The sequence below is a fragment of the Suncus etruscus genome, chromosome 3 (genome assembly GCF_024139225.1).
Source record: "Suncus etruscus isolate mSunEtr1 chromosome 3, mSunEtr1.pri.cur, whole genome shotgun sequence".
In the NCBI taxonomy this organism is placed as follows: domain Eukaryota; kingdom Metazoa; phylum Chordata; class Mammalia; order Eulipotyphla; family Soricidae; genus Suncus; species Suncus etruscus.
Genome location: NC_064850.1, coordinates 118,880,675 through 118,907,125, shown reverse-complemented (window position 1 = coordinate 118,907,125; position 26,451 = coordinate 118,880,675). Strand labels below are relative to the sequence as shown.

The 26,451-nt window shown below is 38.6% G+C and overlaps 1 protein-coding gene across 1 annotated transcript in view; it reads right to left on the bottom strand.

Moving 5' to 3' along the window:
• INPP4B (inositol polyphosphate-4-phosphatase type II B) overlaps positions 1 to 26,451 on the bottom strand; it is a 620,782-nt gene that overhangs the window by 354,617 nt on the left and 239,714 nt on the right. Inside the window, exons 5-6 of the mRNA XM_049770019.1 lie at positions 3,921 to 4,039; positions 1,534 to 1,650 (exon numbers count right to left, since the gene is read on the bottom strand). Of these exons, the coding sequence (XP_049625976.1) occupies positions 1,534 to 1,650; positions 3,921 to 4,039 (236 nt within the window). The remainder of the gene's footprint in view (positions 1 to 1,533; positions 1,651 to 3,920; positions 4,040 to 26,451) is intronic.

Genomic DNA, 26,451 nt, shown 5'->3' with positions numbered 1-26,451 from the left:
TTACAACACTATTCATAATAGCCAAAATCTGGAAGCAACCCAAATGTCTTGAAAAAAAAAATAGACTGGATAAAGAAACTGGTATTTTCATACATACAATGAAATACTACTTGGCTATAAAAAGATAATTTTGCAATTTTTGCAATTTGGTGCTAATTGAAAGGATCTAGAGACAAGCTGATTGAATTTATTTAGGAGAGACTGATACAAAATTCATGCTCTCATATGATGGAGATAAAAATATAGTCAGGGAACAATAAATGACCCATGACAAAAGAACTTGAGAACTGGTCTACAGAACTGTAGACCCACTTTATGGGATTGGGGTAGCAGGACAGATAGGTGTTGGGTAGAGGGGACACTGGAACAAGATGTAGGGTAGCAGATATGCTGTGGTGGAACATTTTAATTAGAACATTATAAGCATAATACCTCATCCCCAACTATGCTATAAACCACAGTGCCTTGAATAAAATTTTCAAAATATAACGAAGAATGGGGAGAACAGACAGTTGTGAACCATGTGCAAGTGAAGACAAAGTGGAAAACTACATTTCTTTTAGAAAACTCTCCTGGGCAGGCCCCCTTAGGCTCATTGAGAACTTTCCAGAACCTACTCTTTCCAGTAGTCTTCAAAGCACTTCCTGGTCTGTGCTTCTCCACTGAACATCAAGGCTAATTACAAACTGTCCTACCTCAAAAACATGCAAAACCTCATGCTACTTGGAGAAAAATATAGGAGGAGGTTCTCCTTAGATAATCTTTTAGATAACCTCGGTTATCCAATAATAAAGATCTAACAATCTTTTAGATAACCCCACTGCCTATCCAGCAGCATTCTCTGGGGACTGGGAATTTGAAGAATGACCTCTTGAGACAGAACCTTTGCATTTAACTGTGCCAGCTGGTTGAATTCAAGTGGAGGAATATTCAGAGGAGGTAGAAAGACAAAGAATTGAGGGCAGAACAACCATTGGGGATTCTGCATGACTTTCCTTAAAAGAAGCCAATTAAGCTCCCAGCTTCCTTGTCTTTTGGCTCTGGTGCCAGGATAAACTTGAGGAAAAATAGAGGGAGTTTCACTCCATAGAGCACAAAGAGAATAATGAAAGGAGTGCACCTTATCACTTTGCCTGGAAATAATGGCTATATCTAGAGGTTTGAAGCATTCATCTTTTACACTTGCTTCCTGCTCACAATTCTACTCCTTCAGAATGGCATAAAAACAACATAGACCAAAAGATAAAGCTAGAATTACCCCCACAAAAGTGAAAGAGAGAGAGAGAAATATCTGGTCTAACAACCTTCCTCCTAATCAAATTACCAATTTGGTTAAAAAAATGGTTAAATTTGGTTAAATCAAATGAACTTGAATATAACTAAAAATGATAAAAAGCAGAGAATCATAAACATAAGACAAGCATATTCCCAAAACAAAGAGCCTCTTTAAAACTCCCAATTCTATCAACATCCCAAAAGTCTGAAAAGGCATGATTCCTCTTCCCAAGGAAAGAAATGAGTGTAAATCCTTACCGTCTCGTGAGACTTATCCTTGACATCATACACCACCAGCTTTATCTTGGTCTCCTCATAGATGGGGTACTCAGATGGGAATGTGACTCCAGTCAAAAACAGTGGGTCCCTTGTTCCCTGGAAGAGATCCAGCAGACAATTTTGACTCAAGAAGCAGCGACTTGTAGCAGGCAGCATGCAGGGCACGTGAGAAGGCAGAGTGTGTGTGTGTGTGTGTGTGTGTGTGTGTGTGTGTCTTTGCTTTGCTCAGAAGTCCTTGTGTGAGAAGAGCAATCTGAATTGTCAAAGGATGCTCATAGGCAAGGCCATTGCTCAGGGTCCAAAGGATCAAGATGACATCAACAGAAAATGGCCCAGCAGCACTCTCAGAGCTGCTAATAATCCTGAGGAATAAACCAGATTTTTATTTTCTAAGAGGCAGACCCCACATTAGGGCTTGCTGAAAGTGTATTTAAAATCCATTTCATGGGCATAACCTGTCATCTACAAAAATAACCTATGGGAGTGACTGATAGAAGCTGTTTTCTCATAAAAACCCATTGGGTGACATTACAGTGTCTACAGATTCCTCTTCTATCAAGACTCCATTAAAGGCTATTCTGATGGTGTGGGTTGGTTTTTAAGCATGCAGCTCTCAGTGTATGAGTCTTTTCTCAGGCTGATTTGAAAATTGAGCAAAGAAACTCTAAATATGGTTTGGGGGACCATGAAATTAATAGTTCCAGAGGCAGTTCATAAGCTATTTCAATGACTCAATTCATTTTCTAGCAGTTGGTATCCAACAGGACCTTTCTATGCTGAATTATCTATACTGCCAAATAGCACAGGGATGTCTGCTATGGGTCTCTAAACCAGTTGTTCTGTGAAAGCTTCTGAAAGGCTTAGTCATTCACTCCTTCATCCTTTCTTTTATTTTACAAAGATAACTTTTTGTTTAGTACTGCAGTAGACAATTTGGAACAAGCAGTGAGTAAAACCGACTCTCCCGGCCCCCACCAAAAAAATAGCTACATCCAGATACACAACTTTAAAACTTAGCCAAAGAAATCATTTCTTAGTAAGTGTGGATGATATAAAAACACTAGTATCCAGTTGGACTAAAATTTGAATGTTTTTCATATAAATGAGCACTTGTAAAAATGACTCAACGTGTCTTTCTATGAATAAGAACATGTTCGCCAATTCAACTCCAGCATGCAGTGCAAAGTCTGGCAGCCTTGGAACCTGGGTTTACAAAGGGGAGATTCAGGCCATGGGCAGGATCTGGGTCATTCCTATTAGGCAACTGAGTTGGGCTCCCTTTGAATCACTTATTCCACCAAATGCATCCAGTTGCTCAGCTGGTGCTGAGCAGGCTAGGTCCAGGACAAACTAGACACACACAGAGAAACTTCTCACTCCAGACCATCAGGGCTAGCACAATTTCTTTAAATCCAGACGTTCAAATAAATATCTCCTTTCCCCATTCATTGTGTTAGCGAGAGTTAGCCAAGTCTATATAGGATCAGGACAAAATAATCAAAAGGGAAACACTTCCTCTTTTGAAGCTGATCCAACACCTTAACAAGTTTCCTCTCCGACACATTTTGAATGTTAGATTAGTAACAATAAATGTAAATAGGAAATCTCTCATCAGATGAGTAATATAGATGATACCTTCTGCCTGGAAATATGACCGCTCCTCAAATTAATCACCACCTTTCTTTGAAAAACGTCATGCTTCCAAAAGACATACAAAACGGCAGAAACATAAAGTTTCTGCAGACAAGACTAAAGTGGGGAGGTCTGTGGCTGGGAGGCAAACCACATAACAGGTTTCAAGTTCTCTGGGTCTATACAACTTTCTTCCCCCACCCCGCCTATGAATATTCATTCCATTTAATTTAGTAGCTGTAGTTTGTTCCTTCCTGTAGTCACTGCCCTATAAGGGGGCGGGGGTGCCAAGTGGGAAATTTTCTTTGCATTTATTCTAGAAAATGGGATCCTTTTTATGAAAAGGGCCGTGTTTTTTTTTTTTTTTCTTTTTCCTTCTCCTATTGGTCATTCCAATAAATCCGCAATGTAGGGTAAACTTTACAGCCTCAGGTAGTTTGCTTGTTTTAAGGCATAGAGAGAGCTACAGTGAGAGAAAAGGAGGGACAGAGAGAAGAAAGGAGAGAGAGAGGAGATGACAAAGAGAGAGGGGGAAGAGAAAGAGGGGAGAGAGGGAAGGAGAGAGAAAAGGGAGAGAAGACAGGGAGAGGGGAAAGGAGAGGATAGAGAGAGGGGGGGTGAAATAAAGAGGAGGGGGAGAGAGGGAAGAGAGAGAAGATTGAGATAGGATGGAAAGGGAAAGGGAGAGAAGAGAGAGAAGAGAGAAGAGAGGAGAAAGAGAGAGGGGGGCTCACCTCTACAATTTCTGTGCTGGTGTATCTAGTCGGAGTCTGCTCTGCGGGCTGGATCACCAAAACTTGCACCAGGGTGTTCAGCTTTCGCTCGCGCCCGGGAGCCAGCAGATCCTTGCAGGCTAGCGGCGGGGAAAGGAGAGAGAAAGAAAAGAAACTAACACACTGTCCGGAGGGGAAACTGAGTGCCCTGGCTGGGAAGTAAACCCCGGAGGCGCTGAGGGAACTCGGGACTGCAGCCTGGACGGAGGAAGTGCCTTGGAAGTACCTTGCAGAAGTAGGAAGTCACGTGCCGGGGCTGCACCGAGCGCTCGTCTCCACCAAGCACATCGGCAGCTCCTGCAAGTCCCCACCGGGTTGGGATCTCAGGCCACTCTGGCCACTGGCGACAAGGCCCTGTGGCCTTGCAGACTTCACTTGAGTCCTTTTAGCGCCCGGACTGATTTTCATTCAAGTTCCTAGACCGGGGAAGTCAGTCTGGCTCTATTTGGAAAACTTGACTCAGTCCCTTCTGGGCGCTGCTGGCTGGCTGGGTTTGGCTTCTAGGCACAGAGGCATACTCTGTTCTGGCCACTCGGTGCACGGGAGCTAGTTTCAGGCTGTCATTGCACCGGGGGAATAAACTGCAAGAAATTGACATAAAGGATTCCATCACAGCACATAAGAGGCCAGGCAGCAAAGAAGGGGTTAAACAGCACCAGTCTGGGATTCCAGCCAAGCTGGGGAGAAAAATGTGGGCTCAGGGATAGGTTAATACTTGCCGAGGGGGCTATAATGTTAAAGACTTTCCCTTGAGACAAGGGGCTCACATTACAGGCTCTATACCATATTTGCTGGAATATTTTCACCTCTCATATATCATTCCCCTCTGGTGAGCAAAAAAGTCCCCTTCCTCCCCCCCCCCCCAAAAAAAAAAGAGAAAAAAAAAAAACTACACCTTTTTAGCCAAGTCCAACATTTTTTCAGGTCATTCCTCTCAATTTCTTATGTTTTTCTCTAATCATTTGATTGCCTGCCTTTGGAGCTCCAACATGGGGCGGATGCCAAGTGTCCTAAGAGAGGAACGCCTGTCCTGGATTTCCTGCTATTTGTTTGCTGTATAGGCTTCAGTTTTATTGGTTTATTTATTTGAGGGTTTTATTGCACCATACACGATCATGCTCAGGGCTTACTCTTGGCTTTAGCTCAGAAATTACCCCTGTCAGGCTTGGGGGATGCCCGGGATTGAGCCCTCAATTTAAGTATTCTATCTGCTGCTGTGCTATTGCTCCACCGTAGACCCCAGCTGCTTAACTTATGAGCTGTTAGAGTCACCTAACTTACTAAACCTGAGTTTTAAACTAAACATTTTTTTTCTGCAATTTATCATCAGGTAAGTGTTTCATCTATGTAACTATTTTTATACCCAAGAACATGCCAATCTTTCTCAGGCAAAAACATAAAAGATTTGAGGAGACCATGTTGAAGAAGCAGAAGGTTGGTAGGGATCATCTGTATCCTGGGCCTTTGTAATCAGCTGTGCCAGACGAACTGGAAGGTTAAGCATTGGCACTGAGCTGTGCAGGGTCCAGTATAGAGGACAATCTGCCATGAGGAGGGGCAAAATAACAAAGCTGAAGGTCAAAAGTCAAGGGCATTTTCAATGCGGTTAGCACCTTCAGTTAGCACCTGCCTTGGTTTACAGATCATTGCATCTATAGAAACAGAATGCAAGGAAAGAGCCTGAATTCAGAAATGAAACAGCCTAGTTTTCATCCATTTTTGCTAGGGAAATTTGTTAGGCAAATTGCTAAAGTTCTTGGCTTTGTATGGTCAGACATTGAGATCTTCTCAGTCCAGTCTGGGATGCATTTGTCCTTATTTCAAAACCACATTCTTTGAACACTGCAAGAGTGGTCAGGAAAGTACAAGAGAAAGCTGAAGAGTGACATTTTTATTTAGTAGATCCTCAGGATTTCTGGGGCATTTTGGTTAATCACCTCTTGAGATCTGCCTCAAGTTACTATTTCAGTTGTGCCTGTCAAGGAGAGGTTTAGAAACAGGAAATGATACAACTGGGATACCCTGTTAGCTGGCAGCATCAAAGGCCAGAAGCTCTGTTTCTTCCCATGACATAATAAGGTGCTTTACTACACAACAGCACCACTCTGGAAGATCCACTGTGTGGTAATTGTCTAACTCAAGACATTTACCATTTTTGAAAGCACTGACTTGAGGTTTGGGATCCTTTTATTTTTTTAGTGTTCATTTATCACCACCAGATTTGGGAGGGGGGAAAAAAGCTAGTTTCAACTTGCTGTTCTTTGGTGGTTGATTTGATCATTTCCTCAACTTGGCCTTATGAGTGTCTTCAATTGTCCCCCTCCATCTCTTGGTTTTCTGCTCAGTGTAGACACTTCTTTCTCCATGTACAGAATCAGACAGATGTGCTTGAATTTCAAAGCTGAGATTGTTTGGTTCCAAACTCCAGGTATCTTGGCTACTCTGCTAAGTCAACTCATCTCTACCTCTGAGTTCAAACAGCTTTGCTCCAAACAAGTCCCTCCTTTACTGATTTCTTGCATGTGGACTTAGGTTAGTTCACAGAAATAAGCAGCTGGTCTCCATTTTGTCATAGAAACAAACTCCCAAACTCACCTCTTATGAAAACTAAGTTGGAAAACTGAAAATCTCTACTAAATTGAAATGTGTGTCTAACCCAATTTGCAGATTCTCTAATATTGGTGAAGTGAAAATAACAACAGTAGCACTTTGGGTTTTACTTTACTTCTATATATACAAAACAAGCATGAAAAGCAAGTTGAATCTTGGACTAAAATACGTCTTTTTTTCCAACTGCTGAAAGTGTTTACTGCTTGGAAAAAAAACCACAACCAATCAGAATCCCTGAGCTATATTTCCAGCTTCCCTACCTTTTGGTCATAGACTCTTTAATGTTTAATACCCTTATCTCTCTGCCTGTTGCTCAGGTTTGAGGTGAGAAAGGTGTTTAATAGCACCTTACAATAAATGAACTTTGTTGTACAAAATGGGCTACCACCATTATCTATCAATATTAATCCCTACATCTTCCAATATCCAATATCTGCTATTTTATTGTTCTGTAAAATGGTGCTTATTGACTTGATGACATTTAGAAGACTCCTTAAAAGTTATTAGGCCCCATATTTCTCTGTAAATGCCATACCAGTAGATGAGTCACTGTATTTCATAAGGCAAAACTCATACACACCAGAGATCTACACATAATGAACCTGCTCCACAGAAAGAGTGATGAATGATGAGTGATTGAATTGCTTCATGGACCTAGTACTCACTTGATCCCTCTAATGCCTGAGCTGCATGGGGAAAATGTGGTCATCTGAAGAAGCTTAAAACTTCTGTTTCAGACACTTTTTATCTATCCTGGCAACCTTTCAACCTACCTACTATTGCCTCATTAGCCAAACAGGAATGCTGAAGACATGAAAACTCACTGTGGCTTGATTTTAGGATTGGTCCAAAGCTTGAAATCTCATTAATTTAAGAGATTCATAAAATAATCTGGAATAGTTAGACACAAGAACCAGAACTTGCTAACCTCTAGTCTAGAGGGTTAAGACAGCACAGGTAATCTTTTGCACCTACAGTTCTTCTAATATTTGAGAGCCTAGTTAACTAAAAGGTAGAGATTTTCAGGGTCATTTTTGAGTTAAGTAGCCATTCTGTCTGTTCCCCAAATACTGTCTTTGTGAAATACCTCATTAGTTTTACTCAACTATCATTTCCAAACAATGTCCAATCTATTGTGTTCATGAGCCTTTCCAGAATGCTAGTCAACTCTGGCTGGTAGCCTAAAAATGGTTCTGAATCCTTCTACCAAAGCTCCCTCAATCCAATAATCCATTTGAGGTAAAATACATCTGTTACTTCAGGAGTCTTTTGGGGTTTTTTTGTTTGTTTGTTTTGGGGCCAGAACCGGTGATGCTCAGGGGTTACTCCTGGCTATGTGCTCAGAAATTGCTCCTGGCTTGGGGGACCATATGGGATGCAGGAGAATCAAACCTTTGTCATTCCTAGGCTAGTGTGTGCAAGGCAGATGCCCTACTGCTTGCACCACCACTCTGGCCCCCAGGTGTCTTCTTTTTAATGTAGCAGCATTGGCCAATCTAAGGCAGCCTCAGACCTATAGTGGCAACAGAGTGAGGAAATTCAGAATGTACCTGCCACAGGTAAATCACAACAGAAGGGCCATGAGCCATGGGGCAATGTGTATTCAGGTCAACAAGGAATAATTATGCCTTTGCCCTAAAGCAGGCTTTCTTTTGGGAGTGCAAGGTCCTAATTTCTGCTCTAACTCATCTGATCTCTCTTACCATTCAGTGAAAGTGGCTTCTAATGAGACTTATCTTCTTTCATCCAGAACAAAGCAATGGCAACAAGCAGAGGAAGTGGGGCTGGAGCAATTGGACAAGATTTTGCACAATCTACAGTGCAGTTCTCAAGTTATCCCAGGGTTAGTTGGGCTTGTAGGAGAAACAGCACCAGAGAGCCAGCAGCGCTATTTCCCAGGTGAGTCACAGCGCCCCCTGGAGGGCATTGGGAGAATCAGACCCAGGGCAGCAGTTTTGGAAGGAGCGGGCTGGAGGACTTCCTGTTACTAGTGTAAGTTAGAGAGGACACAGAGTGTTTGTTTTCCAGAAAGGAGGACATTAGGTCAAATAGGTGGAAAACTGTGAGAATGTCATTTCTTTTCAAATATAATGGGACACTATGTGAAACCAGGATCTCAAACCCCAGTATCTGCAGAATTTGGGATAAATTATTCTACTTCCTTGAGTCTATTTTCTTGTCTGTAAGAGGAAAGTAAAAGGACAAGATCACAGATTTGTCCTAAAGATCACATAAAGTCATTTGTGTAAAACTTTCAGGGCATGGTACTCTCATTTTATTGTTGCTCACATTACTCTGAATGGTTGGGCACTTGAAATTTTAGCAAGTTCATGTTTCCAGGTAGTCTTATTTTTGCGTAATCTTAGTGCCTTTCAAGAAACATGTATTGTTTAATACATAGCTTTGAATTTTTATACAGATTTTTAACTAGATACAAAAAATTATTTTGTTTCTTTTTGGACCACACCTGGTGGTGCTTAGAAGTTACTCCTGGCTCTGTACTCAGAAATTACTCCTGTCAGGCTCAGGGGACAATAGCATGGAACCTAGGCCATGTGCAAGGCAAATGCCCTACCCACTGTGTTATCATTTTAGTCTCATAAAAATAATTATTTTACAAAGAATCTTTTTTTTTTTTTTTGATTTTTGGGCCACACCCGGCAGTGCTCAGGGGTCACTCCTGGCTGTCTGCTCAGGAATAGCTCCTGGCAGGCACAGGGACCATATAGGACACCGGGATTCAAACCAACCACCTTTGGTCCTGGATCGGCTGCTTGCAAGGCAAATTCCGCTGTGCTATCTCCCCAGGCCCTACAAAGAATCTTTATTGAATTTTGTTAGCATCAAAAATCATCATCATCATATCATGATGAATATTTCATCTCTGACTCCAGATGTACACACTTAGGCTTGCAAATTTCACTTGACTTTAAACTTAGAAATAAAAAATCCTAAATAGCAGATATATTTCTCTCTGTCCTTACAAATTGGTATATGCAAATGGTCAACTCTGCCTCTGCTCAGAGGCTTAGCTAGGAGGTGAGTACTGCTTTATTCTAAGAAAGATGGTTTCCAGGGAAGCATTATCTTAACCCCTGAGAGAACCCAAGGGGTCAAGGAAAACTCATTCCTTTGCTATATACTTCATCTTAAAAAAAAGGAGGACAGTTAAAGTGAATTCTGATTAGGTTTTTTTTCTTTATTAATAAAAGTTACAGTTGGAACTCACTTAAAACGGATAAAGGCATAACTTTTTGTCTAATACAAGTTCACCTCTTGTATCTTCAATCAATTTTTCTGAAGAAACGGGAAGAGATAAATCCATGCTGTTTAAATGGCAAAAAAAAAAGTCAGGATACACTGAATATCAGGATTATCAGGGCATGTTATACAGAAAACTGGCCTTCCACAGAAAGGACTTCAGGGAAATGATCATCTGACTTCCAGGTTTCCTCTGCTTTACAACCATCAAGAGAATCGGACAGACTTTTTCCTCAGGCTCTTAAAACTAGCAGCCTTGCTATGGTAAATAGAGCTGAAATGAATATAGGTGTAAGGAAGGGATTTTTGTATTGTATTTTTATGTTCCTAGGGTATATTCCTAGGAGTGGTATAGCTGGGTCGTATGGGAACTCGATTTCCAGTTTTTGGAAGAATCTCCATAAGACTCTGGATACAGCCAAGATACCCTTCAACAGATGAATGGCTAAAGAAACTGTGGTACATATACACAATGGAATATTATGCAGCTGTCAGGAGAAATAAAGTCATAAAATTTTCCTATACATGGATGTGCATGGAATCTATTATGTTGAGTGAAATAAGTCAGAGAGAGAGAGAAAGATGCAGAATGGTCTCACTCAATCTATGGGTTTTAGGAAAAATGAAAGACATTCTTGCAATAATAACTTTCAGACACAAAAGAGAAAAGAGCTGTAAGTTACAGCTCACCTCATGAAGCTCACCACAAACAGGGATGAGTTTAGTTAGAGAAATAACTATGTTTTGAACTATCCTAATAATGAGAATGTACGAGGGAAATAGAAAGCATGTCTAGAGTACAGGTGGGGGTTGGGTGGTGAGGAGGGAGATTTGGGACATTGGTGATGGGAATGTTGCACTGGTGATGGGTGGTGTTCTTTACATGACTGAAACCCAAACAACACAATCATGTATGTAATCAAGGTGTTTAAATAAAAAAAAAATAAAAAAGAAACTAGCAGCCTTAAAAGCTGTTTTTCTGATTTTCCTTTCAAAGTCTTCAAGAGTGATCAAGTATCTTTGAGATACTTCTGATCATCTGATATACCAGTTTGGGATGTTTCCTGTCCAGTAAATGGCCGGATTCTGCTGGACAGGGTCCTGGTGATTACATCAGGGCACACCCTACATTCCAAGATAAACCTAACACTAAAAGGTCAAGCAGTCTCTCTCTTGAATGACTCTGCTGACAATACGCTTTCCTAGTTGTGTGCTTTCTTCTGGCTTTCCCTTCTTTATTATCATCTTTTCTCGTGAACTTTGAGAGAGCAATTTTCTCTGGGCCTCCACCAGTAAGATCACCCAGTGTAAGTTTGGAAGACAATAATCCCACATTCTCAGGGTACCATGTCCTAGGATAAATCCCTTGTGTAAAAAGGCTGCTTCATGCTGGCATCCACAGAATGAGCATTTCCTTAGTAGTTGGGAATACTCTGTTCACTTTTAAATATTTTGTTCCATCTACAGCTTAGGGGAGAAATGTCTTTGCTATAAAATTTTGCATGTTCATCCTGTTTTCTTTATAGAAGTTCACAGTCTCTGATGAATTGGGTTTAGGATCAGACTCTAATGCCCGCTTTTCGGTTTAGCTGATTTTCAACTCATCAAGCATATATTCTGCAGCCTCACTTGGTAGGATTCCTTGGTGTTTTCTGCTATCTCAAATTTCCTCGCTCACATATGTTTTCCTCATCACTCTAAAAGATGAAGTCATTGAAGCCCTGATTTGCATATTTATAAGATTTGGGACTACATGGTCTAGGACTCACCTCTCTCAACACTTCACCACTTCTATGAGTTAAGTAATCATTTTGTGAAGTCTTTCTGGAAATGAACCAAAAATGTGTTGCTTGCCCCTTTTCCATTGTGTGGAAGATCTTAATTAACACATCCTTCCCCTGGAGAAATATGCAGATGATGATAAACTGCCAATATAAGTGTTCTTTTGTTGTAATAATTTAAAATGTATAGTAGTAGGGGCTGCAAGAGATAATAATAGTAAGTAGGTTTGCCTTGAATAAAGCTGACCCCAGTTTGAGCCAAAATCCGATTTGGTCTCCTACGCATTTCCAGAAGTGATTTCTGAGAGCAGAACCAGAAGCCACCCCATACCCTAAAACTATTAAAAATAAACAAGTGAAACAAAATAAGATAAAATTTAATGTATACAAGTAGGTATAAAAATTGGAATTACTTCTAATTTAATTTTCTTGGGTTTTAAAACTTTTCAGTTACCTTGGAGGTAACTAATAAAAATATTAGCATCCCCAACTCAAACTTTCCTAGAAAAATTAGTAAATAACAGAACTTGAATACATAGTATTAATTTTAAATTCCTAGTAAACTTCTGAGCAACAATTCTAATTTTAAAGGTCAAAGATAATAAATAAACTCAAGGAACCAAAAGCAACACAGGCTAAATACCTTTATGCATAAACATATTCACACTAGCCTGCAAGTATACCTCATGCATTATACATACAAAGGAAAGAATCCCAATGGAAAAATTCCTTAGGAATACTAAGATAATGTTAGATATTTTTGTTTCCTTATTACAACCGTAAAAATCCTAATCTTGTACACATTTAAATGTTTTTCTGATTTCAAACTACGCATAGAAAACAAGCAAAGGAAGTGGGGGTCGGGATACAGGAAGTGTATCTCAGGACACAAACCACTGTGTGCCAGGCAGCATTTAAACAGTGGATTTCGACTTTGTGCCTAGTCAGTTCATATACAAAAAACTGATGTGCTTGTAACCTACCTGCATTTTTTACTATTAAGTCAGTTAACTTTGTACCTTACAATGTAGGTCTCTAAGGGAATGACTATTCCTTATTTATTATTTTTACCAATTGCTCTGTATTCGGCAGTCTGAGTTCATTTCTTTCCAGTAATGTCATTCTGCTGTCGAGCCCCCTGCATGATTTAGCTTTGTAACAAGAATTTTAAGGCTCTCAACACTCTCATAATAAAATCCAAATAAAACTTGAGGAAAAGATGAGATAAATGCCACAGGGAGGAAGCAGATGACAGAGTTATTGAAGAAGATAGGTAATAATTTGCAAGAGGGAATTTAAGAGATGTGGTTAGAGAAATATTGCTGTAGAATTCTTACCACATTGAGACTTGAGAATGGACTGCTCTTAAATTTCATTATAACTGATTCACTTATAAATTAAACCAATTTTCATGATGTAAAGGGTGAGATTCAGAGAGCTGGGAAACAGGTTCTGAAATAAAATGCTACTATTCCACCCAATAACAGAACAATGAAATAAGATGTCAATATACTTTGTGGTATCTCTATGTGCTTTCATAAAATTAAAAAAAAATAGCATTAAAGAATACAAAAAAAAAAAAAAGCCAAAAATTTTGAGAAGCTGAAATGTATCCCTTTGCGTACTAAGTTCAACTACATAATCACTATGGAGGTTCTCCAGTTAAGTATCACTGAGGAATTGCAACTGAGAATTAAAAAAGAACCTCTGCCTGAAACAATGGTGCTCTTGGGAAAGATGCCAGATGTACCTGCAGACAACATATTTGCACATGAAAAGAACAAATTTGGTTCAAATCACTGTTGTCAGTACCAGAAGGCTCCCATTCTCTAGCTCATCCTGTAGTCTCCCAGCTTCTCTCCTGTCAATCCTTAGCAAATTCTGTTTTGTCTTGTTTTATTGAACAATATCTACTTGGCACAGATTCTGTCTCCAAGCAAATGAACTGCAAGCTAGCCCATGTCTGTATCGCTTCTGGTTCCATATCCCACACCGAATTGGCCTGCTACCATTGGCTCATGTGGCTTACGGACAAGACTTTGTGTTTATTCCAAATTCAAGAGCTCTTTGCAGTAGGGAACAAATGAGGTGCTTAGAAAAGAAGGAAAATATTATTTCAAGAATGGAATGAAGCAGGTTTCTTGAAAGATTACAAGGAAGATAGAGAATTGGTTATAAAAATCTTTAGTATCTATAGAAAGTATTAGACATTTAAAATCAAACATAACAGAGATGTTGATTTATAATAATGCACACCTGAAAGTTACATTATGTTATAATTATGATGTTAATTCAATCATAAAGATAAAACTTAAAAAAATGAACAAGGATCATAGAGGTAAGAAAGAAGAAACACAGAGTATTTAGTCCTTAACCCATTGACAAGCAAAGATGACAATATTGGGTGAGTGTGTGTGTGTGTGTGTGTGTGTGTGTGTGTGTGTGTGTGTGTGTGTGTGTGTGTTAAGCAGGCAAGGCAGGAACTGGGTATCCCAAAGAGGAGAGTTCATAGCAATTTGTTCACAAATCTGAATTTCAACTGAGGCTACAAAATGATAAGGAGAGGCATTTGGAAATGAGGATATCTTAAAAAAAAAAAAAAAAGGCGGGTGGGGGTAAATGCCTGTAATATTGCTCTGGCAGGCTACTTACTGATAGTAGAAAGAAGTTGTTTAATATAGATTATTTCACACGGAACATGTTGGCTCATGGTCTGAATTTCGCATTTTAGGTTTAAATCAACTGGGTTTAGAAGAATTGTAGTGTATATACAGCAACTGAGGATTAACATCTTGGAGAGTTGGGCTTACCTTATATACTTGAGTATAGACCGAGTTTTTCCAGGACAAAATTTGTGCCGGAAACCCCAAAGTTGGCTTATACTTGGGTCATACAGTTATTTTATTAGGTGCAAATGTACCAAATCAAATGCACGTAGTCTCCAGTTGTCTTTTGCCTTCTACTGGAGGGGGAGGTGCTTCAGCTCAGACTACAAGTAGCGGCTGAGCTGAAGAAGTCGACAGCTGAACTGAACTGTATGCCACTGAACTATGTAACCCACAAAATTCTGAGCTTTGTATGAGATCGACAGCAGTGATGATGATATCTGCGAACTTGGTGATGATGACAATGTCTATGTTGTTACCCTCACATCAGATACAGATGAAGCTCTGTTTGGACATACAGATGAGGAGGAAGAATCCAGTTTTGAAGGATATTAACATTTGTGTTTTAGCTTGATTACATTTTAAGTTATTGTTTTTTGCACTTCATTTAAAGTTTTAAAGTTATTGTTGCTAGTTTACAGTTTTTCTTTAGCGATGAATATTAAAAAAATTTAACCTACTAATTCCTCAATTATTGTAATTGTTTTTGGTATATATTTTTATTTTTGAAATTTACCAGTGGCTGTTGTATTTTCCACCTAGGCTTGTACTTGAGTCACTAAGTTTTCCCAGTTTTTAGGGTAAAATTAGGGGGGTTGGTTTATACTCGGATTGGCTTCTTATACACGAGTATATACAGAAGTTAAGAAAAGTTTTTTTTTTCTTTTCGGTTTTTGGGTTACACCCGGCAGCACTCAGGGGTTACTCCTGGCTCTACACTCAGAAATTGCTCCTGGCAGGCTTGGGGGACCATATGGGATGCCAAGATTCGAACCACTGTTCTTCTGCATGCAAGGCAAATGCCCTACCTCCATGCTACCTCTCTGGCCCCTCCTTGGAAGTTCATAACTTCTCTAGTGGTCAACAGTCAAAGGTTCTGGGCTCAAGATTTAGTCCTTCCTGACTAGATAAAGACACTTATCTTGTTTACTCTCTGAGTGCTTGTGATGATCCATTTTGATATGTGGAAAGAAGACATTTAATATCTTGTCATAATACCTTTCTCTATTTCAAATATGGTAGCTTAAAGATTCTCTGCAATAAGACTTATTAGTCATTGATTTCAATAAATCAGTTTCATTAAGAGTAAAGTATTCAAACAAAATATGAAGTAAAATAACACAAGCTATTCCATGTACACCCAGCTCCATTCTTAAGTTTCTTAAGTCTACCCATCAGTTAGTCTCAAATTCCAAACCACCCAGGACAGCTTAGTAGACTCAGGATTCAAGACTAGTATTCCTGGCCAAGTTCTTAACTGGTTTTGGACTGCATGTTGCTTCAGGGTAAATATTGTAAACTAAAATGTATACCCGAATCTTCAGACTATTTCTCCCATTTCAATTACATATGCTTTCTTCTGCTTTTGCCTATGTATACCCTTAAAAGTTTTGACACAGAAGACTGGATCTTTTCTAATTCAATTCAACAGGGACCTTGAAGCTACTTTGTGGAGAACCTTGGGTAAAAGTTATTTAAAGGTAAGCAAAAATCATATATATGTATATATGTATGTATATATATATGAATGTATATATACATATATATTCTGGAATAGATATGATCTTGTTCCAGACATCCACTGTGCAACTGTGAGATAGTCCTTCTACCTCTCTAAGGACGTGGTTTCTGCTCTTCTTAGCTGAGAAACTTTCCCAACAGCCGAGTACCTGACCCCAGTCACCACTGACACCTCAACAGGAATGATGCCAATGGTTCATGTGGGGTGCAGGATGGCACCCCTTCCCATGCCCAGGACCACCCAAAATACCAGCCTGGCACTGTCGGGGCCACAATTCCTGGACCAGAAGAGCCCCGGTTCAGGTTACATATTTTTAATATTTAAAAAAATTGCCATTACTGTTTTCCACTGAGACTGGACTATTGATTCTTACCAAAAGTGTATAAAAGGTTTTTAACACCTTTTCAAATACTAATTAAATTCTAGTTAGTTTTGTTTTGCATTTATGACATTAAAGAATTATCACTGGTGAGAGATATTTCATTACTATTTGCGATTTCTAACATAGGAAGTGATGATGTGCATTTTTCTAATGTGTTTGTTGACCATCTATATATCTTTGAAGAGAAGTATCTGTTCAGCTTTTCTCTGCCTTTTCTCCAATTGGTTTGTTGTTGTTATTGCTGTTGAGCTCCTTATACATCTTGAATATTAATCCCTTATTGGATATGATATATGAAAGCATTTTCTCCATTTCAACTAGTTGCCGTTTTGACTTAATAATAGTTTCTTTTAAGCAGTGTAGAAAGGTTTTGGTTTGCTGTAACTCCATTGGTCTATTTTAGCTTTTGCTTCTCTCACCACTGACATTTAATCCCCAAAGACATCACTAAAAACAGCATCATGAATGTGGTTGGCCTTTGTTTCTTCAGTATCATATTCAAGTCTATAGAGTATTTTGAGTTTTGAGTTAACGTTTTGTGCAGGGTAAATACATTTATTTTTCAAAGGTTATTCTGGCTCTCCTGACAGGAAGAGAAAAATACAAAAACAAGCAGAACCTTAAAAATTCCATGTGCAGCCTCAGGGGAGAGTAGGTAGTGGCTTGAGAGATAGTGCTGGCAAAAAAGAGAGATGTCATCAAATTCAGAATATATTTTCAGCACAGAACTTATATGATTTGATGGTGAATTTTAGGTGAGCATAGGCAAAAAGAATGACAAATGAGACAGATTTGGGGATTTGTGTAACCGAATGGAAGTATTTTATGGAGATGGAAAAATGAAAAGTTTGAGGAATGAGATGGGGACAGAATGACAGTCAGGTTTGATCTTTAGAGAAAAATATTCCTATAGAATTAAATAGAATTATGTAGAAAACAGCCACTCTCAGTCATTAGACAAAAGAGAGAATGAAATAATTAAGCAAATCACACAGAAAGAGTAATGATTTGGATGGGGTAGACTGATCATGGATGAAAGACACAAAGGCAGAAAGTTCATATTAAGAGAAAACCTCCAACTCAAAATTAACTTGCCAAAATGATGTGCAATTATTAGTTTAGACCTGGGTAACTAAATCTGTGCAAAGACCAAAAAGTCTATTTATCAAAGGTTCCTACACTAAACCACCCAAAGAAAAGTGACCCTCCCCAAAAGAAACAGAAAAATACTGTCACAGCAAAATTAAGTTCAAGAAAACAGCAGTGGCAAGAAGCAGCAGAAGAGAGAAGTTTAATCTCTTCTCTAGTTCTCATTTTTTTTGGGGGGGGGTTGATTTTTGGGCCACTCAGTGACACTCAAGGGCTACTCCTGGCTATGTGCTCAGAAATCGCTGCTGGCTTGGAGGACCATAGGCATCCCGGGGGTTGAACCAGGTCCATACTAGGTCAGCTGCTTGCAAGGCAAGCAAATATCCTACCTCTGCACTATCGCTCTGGCCCCGAGATCTCATTTATTAACTGATATCACATGACCTCAGGCTGGACTTAAGCACAGTGTCAGTAAAAACAGGCTTGTTTTGGGCTGTGGCACTCATGAAATCTTGAGACTCCCTTCCCTGCCCTTCATGACAGGATCTTAGGAATTTCAGCTGGGCTCATTTTTCTCCTTTTCCCATTGGGTCTCAAATTATTTCAGCAGAATGAAACCAATTTTTTTTGTCTGAGAAATTCTTCTCTTGACTAACCTTTCCGATATTTTTAAGAATCTCATACAAAGCACATGTTTTTGGAGTAAAATCTCTAATTAACCACCTTATGTCTCTGTGCCTTGGTCAAGTGACTGAACTCAAAGAAGAACAGGAAAGAAAATAGGGAACTTTCTAGTGTCGCTGGTGTCACACAGAGACTATGAAAGGGGCCCAGTCTAATACTTAGCACTTAGGAAAATCCTTGTAAGTCAAAGCAATTATAACACACACAAATGCAGTGCCAAGATCAGTGCTTGAGGAAGTGCTCATTGAATGTGATCAAGTGATTCACCTAAGGTAACTTCAGAATGACAAGGCTAAACAGTTATGAAAAATGTCTGGTACCAATTTAATCAATTTATTTCTATTAACTCTCTGACTCCTCACAAGAACCTTACAAGATAAGTACTAAAATGCTTCCATTTAGAGTAAAAAAGATGAATAGGGTTCAGAAACATTTGGATATGTGTAAGTTAGTTAGTAACCAAGATGGGATTTCAATGTTTTTGTCTTCCACCTTTCAGCAATTAAGCTCCATTGTCTCCTCACTCAGGTTGGAGACTTATACAAACCTAAAATGTAAATTCTTCTCTATTGTTTATGTATTGTTTTGAAGTCACATTGCTGATAAGTGATTGTTCTGAAAAGATATTTCAAGGGCAGTTCTGGTTCTCTGACTCTTTCCAAATCAGGGCCCCTGAAAGAAGCATGTTGGGACGATTTCTGTATGTTAACATGTATACATACTTTCAATACACATAGGAAATTCTGAGTGTAGGTTTAGTATGACTTCAGCTTCCCTTGACTTTCCACTAACACGTCCCATTGCTAGTAATACTCAAGTCTTCTTCATACCTAAACACAATTTGCCAGCAATGGAGTAAAGCTTAAAGACTTTATTTGGAGCCCAGGGATTTGACTCAATTGGTACAGCACATGTCTTGCATATCTGAGGTCCTGGCTTTGATCCCCATGACTGCTCCCCAGGTATCATGAGGTCTGACCTTGCTAGTCCCTGATTATAACATTAGTTCCCCCCAAATTGCACTTGCCTTCAGTTACAAATTTAAAGAAGTTTTTAATATAAGCGCAAAGCTGTAAAATATTCCAAGGGGACTGGATGAACTTTCCATTTCTTTTCAAAGTTGAATTAAAAGTAATAAAAAGGGAAACATACAAGTGACCACTTAACAAATCACCATGAAAATAGATTCTAGGAATTTATGATTTATGTCATTTCTGTCACTCTTTTATCCTAAGTTCTTCCTCTCTTTAAGTTTCTTCCAAACTAAGTTATTTTTTGTGTGAGAGGTATAGCATTGTGGTATGAGAGATTAAACCTAGAACCTGACATATGCAAGGCAAGTGCACTGAGTCATATCCTCAGCCCCTAGTTAAAATCTTGCTCCTCTTTACCACATCCTCTGAGATGCTAGTTCTGATGCCACAGTTAAGTTGAATTGCTACTAGTATGGTTCCTTTATAATTCTTGGCTTGGATCTTTAAAAATAAAGACTGATGTTCAATCTGCCTCTCATCATGGCTTCTTGTTTGTACCCTCTCCTGGGAATCCTTGCCATGCAGGACTCTAGAGAGGACAGAAAGATGGCAGTAGCTTCAGAATCATACAAAACTTATTTCAGATCCTTCTTTGTACTCAATTTCCAAAATAATCTTGGAAAGTAGAATTCTAGGATTCTTCCATCTTTCAAAGGGACAAGAATATTGGGAGAATATGCTCCCTCCTCAAACTGCAGGGTTAAATTTTGGTAACATTTCTGTCTATGTCTAAGGTTCTGGTAAGCAAGACTAAAAATAGTGATAATATCATAATAAAATTATGAGAATAAGAAGTTGTTTTATGCGCTTTGGGAGGAGGGTGGGCCGTTCTAGCACTGGTTTATGTTGGGACAGTCACTGGAATTTTTTTCTCCTTGTTTTCCTATTGATAGTATTGTATGCATATATTTTATATATCAATAACGTCCATCTTGTATTGTGACCTTGATACTGCCCTACAAATCTCATTTCTAATGTTTTACTGCCTCAATCCCAACCCTTATTTCCCCCATCTTCCCATGTAGGTGCAGCTCATGACATGAAGCTCACCACATAGAGTGATAAGTGCAGTTAGAGAAATAACTACACTGAAAACTATCATAACAATGTGAATGAATGAGGAAAAAGAAAAGCCTGTCTTGAGTACAGGTGTTGGTGGGGTGGGGAGTAGGTAGATCTGGGAAATTGGTGGTGGGAATCCTGCACTGGTGAAGGGGGTGTTCTTTACATGACTGTAATCATACAACTACAATTATATTTGTAGTCACGGTGTTTAAATAAAGATAATTTATAAAAAAAAAAGTTGTTTTATGCGACTTTAGTGTTTTAAAAAGGTATTCAATAACTGTTGATCATTCTCTTAAATTAACATCCTGTGGCACTGTGGTGAGGAACATGTAACATCCTGTTTATGAAGAGCTAAGCTCATTGTAGATTCTCAAAAAAACAGTAGTTAGAGCTATGCCCTTCTGTACTCAGCAAAATCCTGTCTTGAGAAGGTTTCCCCAAAGTAGCAGCTCAGCAGAATGTAAAGGGAAATATCATATTGTAAGAATCAGAAAACAGTGATTGATTTAGCATCAGAAATCATAGGTAAAACTCAGGCCTTGTCTAATTCCAAGCAGTTGCTTCTCTTGTTACTACTGTGTGATTATCTTGTAGCTTCTATAAAGAAGTACACACCAAAATCAATAGATCAAATATAAAAATATACTCCTGGGCTTGAGATTCCCTTGAGTTGTCTAGACGATCATGTAGAGGGTAAAAACACTAAAGATGCACTAAAATCCCCCTTTTCTCCCAGAAGAGCTGTAAAAATGCCAGTAGTCTTAAAATCAGTCACACAAGAGAAACCAACAGAAGTTAGATACAGCAGAAAGTTGGGAAGCTTGGCTTCCAGAAGTACATTTTTCCCCCTTTACAGAACATATAAAACAATGCCTGATTTATAGCTCTCTATAAACTATGAATGGACCTGACAAAGCAGGTTAATGAAGTCTCTAGAAGCTATAAAGACTCTATCTGAAAATAGATGAGACAATTCTTATGGAACATGGCAATTTGGGCACTTCTTTATGCACATTTTCAAATTCTGAATGTAGAAAACTGATCACATGATTTACATTTATTTTAAAAAAAAAACCTGGGCTATATGAAATATAGCAGCTTTCAATATGAAATCTAAAGTCAGTACATTTAAACTAATATATGATCTACTAGCAGAACGAAGGTTTTAGAATCAGCACTTTCCAGGAGAAAATTTTAATGACCAGAGACTAATTTCTCCTTAATTAAAGTCACTCTAATATTGGAAGTAATCCACTTAAATATCTCTTGTCATTTTCTTTCTCCTGTGATAAAACTGAATTTTAATCCTTGGCTTCTGGTATGGGACACATGATTTACCTGGCATGGGGGTATAGTGGGTTGTATATTCACAAGACTGTTTAAGTCCCCATTTCCATAGAGATATCATGATTTCTAGATGTGGTGTTGGGTTTTGTTTTTAGGTTTTCATTCACTTCTTTGGTTTCACCACATTGTATCTGGCATTATAAACAGTGTGTAGGGTAAATGAAAAGTTCATTTTCTACAAGACACTTTTCTATACAGATCACTATCCCCATGACTCGGAAGTATATCTATGAAAAGACTCTAATATGAACTTTGTTTTCATCTTCCATTTTGGGAATAAGAGTTTTCTTGTCTTTCTTTACATGATTTTGGTGTGATAGAAAGGACTTGCTACAGGCCTCTGTGTGTGTGTGTGTGTGTGTGTGTGTGTGTGTGCTGTTTTTTAAGTCTGGAGGCTTTATTTCATTCTAAATGCCTAGTATCTATTTATGCTGCCCTCCAAGTCTAGAATATCATCACTCTTCTTTTTCTACCACTTCCAACCCTGCTTTCTTCCTTAAAAATAAAAATTGTATATAATAAAAAAATTTAAACTAGGGGCCGGGAAGGTGGCGCTAGAGGTAAGGTGTCTGCCTTACAAGCGCTAGCCAAGGAACGGACCGCGGTTCGATCCCCCGGCGTCCCATATGGTCCCCCCAAGCCAGGGGCGATTTCTGAGCACATAGCCAGGAGTAACCTCTGAGTGTCAAACGGGTGTGGCCCCAAAACCAAAAAAAATTTAAACTAAATTTAAAATAAAAAAAATAGCTTTAGTTAATTCCCCTTGGGAGCCCTTCCATGCTAGTTTTATCCTTCACACAATTCTTTATATTCTTAGATATCTTGAGAAGTTGTGAGAAGTTGTTCTTTACATAAACTCCTTAATGACTTTGGGAAATCTTAGTTTAACCTCTACTTAAACTATAAGTTAATTTAAGACAAAAACAGAATTTCACCTCTTCAAAGTTGCTTCTCTACTTGCACCACTTTCTTGGGTTATTAATTTGTGAAATTCCAACTGCTTGTAAAACTTACAAGGCACAATACAGATATTCTAGAGTATAAAGGAATCTATAACAAAGACAATACGCATCCTATCAGCTTTTAGGAAGCACTAAGACATATTTGTCCTTTTGCATATATAGAAAGAGTTAATGTAATATTATGATGTCTATATAATGGTGTTATAATAGAGATTCTTTTTTTTTTTTTTTTTTTTAGTTTTTGGGTCACATTCGGCGGTGCTCAGGGGTTACTCCTGGCTGTCTGCTCAGAAATAGCTCCTGGCAGGCACGGGGAACCATATGGGACACCGGGATTTGAACCACCTTTGGTCCTGGATCGGCTGCTTGCAAGGCAAAAGCCACTGTGCTATCTCTCCGGGCCCTATAATAGAGATTCTAATTTGACAATACTCATCCCTTTGAGAAAATGTCTTTTTTACAGAGTTTTTCCCATGGAGATATAGTATTCCATCTTAAGAACAGATGTTTCCCTACACAAATTAAATCCCTTTTATGACTTTGAATTGGGGATACAAGTGCAGTAGCTATCAACTTTCTTTGTCCATACAGAATTTGAGGTGTTAGGAGAAAAGACATTAAAATGTAAGATAGAAAGAAAAAGGGCTCATAATGAATAGGGATAAGTATATGAAAATGGATGACAATATGACTCCATCACAAGTATAATTATGATATAGCTCCAACATTGTCTATTATCGATTTTTGCCTGGGACCATTTCACTATCTTACTATGAAATTTTAGCAGTTAATTTAAATTTATTGACTACAGAGAAACTTGAAAAATAAAGTCAGTCTCCGTTAACTCGTCTGAGCCTCAAATTAGTCTTGTTTTATGCACTCATAAAACCCGAGAAGACTGCATTTTAAATCTAAGAGGAATAAAAATTCCAGGTTTTTAAAAATAATTTCCTTTAGGCTATAGATTGAGTCTTTACCAAAACTACCAAACTTTCACAAAAGACAAGAACCCAACAATCTGACCCTATCTCTCTACAACTAGACTCTCAACAGCCCTCAATCACTAGGTCACAATAGCATCCCTATACCTGCAATTATGTAATGGTGAGAACAAGAGATTAGGAGTGTTGATGGGAGTCAAATCCCACTGGGTCAGCATGTCAGAACTCCAGCTGCCCTGCTTTGACCCTAGCCTTCCAATAGTCCAGCAAATGGTCCTTGGAAACTGTCATTTCTACTGTGGCTCTTTGTACTTCTGATCATATCTACTCATAACTCAGTTTCATGCTTGATCAGACCAGTAATATACCAGATTTATTATACTTCATTTCCAGTTTTCCCAATTATCACCAAAACCTGTTGCATAAATGCCTAATGCAGATATTCCTTTCCTGTTTGGAAAGTCACCAGGTACACTGTTTAGTACAGACACTTTCCAAATCAGTGTTCACTCCTTAAGTTCCCTGTTAGATACACCAAGTCCCTAAAATAATACTTCTGTCCCCAAACTCAATCTACTTTAATCCCAGGCATATTTAATATATGTGCCCTGTTGACCTGCATTTATTTAAAATTATTTAAAACGTTATTTGAAATTATTTGCTTTATATGTCTGTCCTGCTTCCAACACAAATTATTCACGCTTGCTTAGTATTTTACACAAACATCAATGTCTCCATGTTCCTAACTTAAATAAAGCCAAGACTATCACCATATACAGACTTTCAATGTACCCATCATGTAGGATCACTTTCTGCCATTAGATATCTGCCATGTAGTTTATATGCATCAGTACCTGTTATCTCAGTCTCTCAAAATATTTTATGTTCTGGGGTGTGAGGTGGTATCTCATCGTTGTTTTGATTTGCATCTCCCTGATGATTAGTGATGTGGAACATTTTTTCATGTGTCTTTTGGCCATGCGTATTTCTTCTTTGTCAAAGTGTCTGTTCATTTCTTCTCCCCATTTTTTGATGGGGTTAGATGTTTTTTTCTTGTAAAGTTCTGTCAGTGCCTTGTATATTTTGGAGATTAGCCCCTTATCTGATGGGTATTGGGTGAATAGTTTCTCCCACTCAGTGGGTGGCTCTTGTATCCTGGGCACTATTTCCTTTGAGGTGCAGAAGATTCTCAGCTTAATATATTCCCATCTGTTAATCTCTGCTTTCACTTGCTTGGAGAGTGCAGTTTCCTCCTTGAAGATGCCTGTAATGTCCTGGAGTGTTTTGCCTATGTGCTGTTCTATATATACCACCTCACACCCCAGAGAATGGCACACATCACAAAGAATGAGAATAAACAGTGTTGGCGGGGATGTGGAGAGAAAGGAACTCTTATCCACTGCTGGTGGGAATGCTGTCTAGTTCAACCTTTATGGAAAGCGATATGGAGATTCCTCCAAAAACTGGAAATCGAGCTCCCATACGATCCAGCTATACCACTCCTAGGAATATACCCTAGGAACACAAAAATACAATACAAAAACCCCTTCCTTACACCTATATTCATTGCAGCTCTATTTACCATAGCAAGACTCTGGAAACAACCAAGATGCCCTTCAACAGACGAATGGCTAAAGAAACTGTGGTACATATACACAATGGAATATTATGCAGCTGTCAGGAGAGATGAAGTCATGAAATTTTCCTATACATGGATGTACATGGAATCTATTATGCTGAGTGAAATAAGTCAGAGAGAGAGAGAAAAACGCAGAATGGTCTCACTCATCTATGGGTTTTAAGAAAAATGAAAGACACCCTTGTAATAATAATTTTCAGACACAAAAGAGAAAAGAGCTGGAAGTTCCAGCTCACCTCAGGAAGCTCACCACAAAGAGTGATGAGTTTAGTTAGAGAAATAACTACATTTTGAACTGTCCTAATATTGAGAATGTATGAGGGAAATGTAGAGCCTGTTTAGGGTACAGGCGGGGGTTGGGGGGGAGGAGGGAGATTTGGGACTTGGGTGATGGGAATGTTGCACTGGTGATGGGTGGTGTTCCTTTTATGACTGAAACCCAAACACAATCATGTATGTAATCAAGGTGTTTAAATAAAAAAAAAATTAAAAAAAAAAAAAAGATTTTATATTCACAAGGATCTGTGAATTAGATATTATTAGGTTGCTCTATTGGAAACAAGGAAATAAAGTCTTGAAGAACTTAAAAAAAAAAAAAAAGAAAACTAACTACATTAACAACTATCATGACAATCTTAATGAGTGAGAGAAGTAGAATGCCTGTCTCAAATATAGGCATTGGTTGGGAAGGAGAGGGGGGGGGCATTGGTGGTGGGAATGTTGCACTGGTGGGGGGGGGGTGTTTTGCTTATTACTGAAACCCACCTACAATCATGCTTGTAATCACAGTGCTTAAATAAAGATTTTATTAAAAGTAAAAAAAAATATTTTATGTTCATACAAAAATCATCATTTTCTTACAAATATTCTGTGGACTCTGCAAATAGAAAGCATTGATGATTAACAATGTAAACTAATTATAATTACCTTAAGAAATATCTTTTAATATTTTTTATCAAGCTTAAACATTGCTGTACATTTTCCACAAGAGATTCAGGAAAATTATATACAGAGCCTGTTTGGGACATATCTGGCAGTGCTCAGGGGCAATTTCTGGCTCTGTGCTGAGGAGTGCTGATCTTGTTGCCAGGATATCCTGACAGTGCTCAGGGGACTGTAGCTGGTACCAGGGATTTAACCAGGTCACAGTCAAAACAACCACAGTTACTGTACTTTCTTCATAGCTTTTGTATCCTATACTTCCTTTCTCACTACTGTATATAGATTTTTACAAAAATTCCTCCTCTGAAATAATAGCTTTAATAAAAAGATTAATTTTATTAAGCC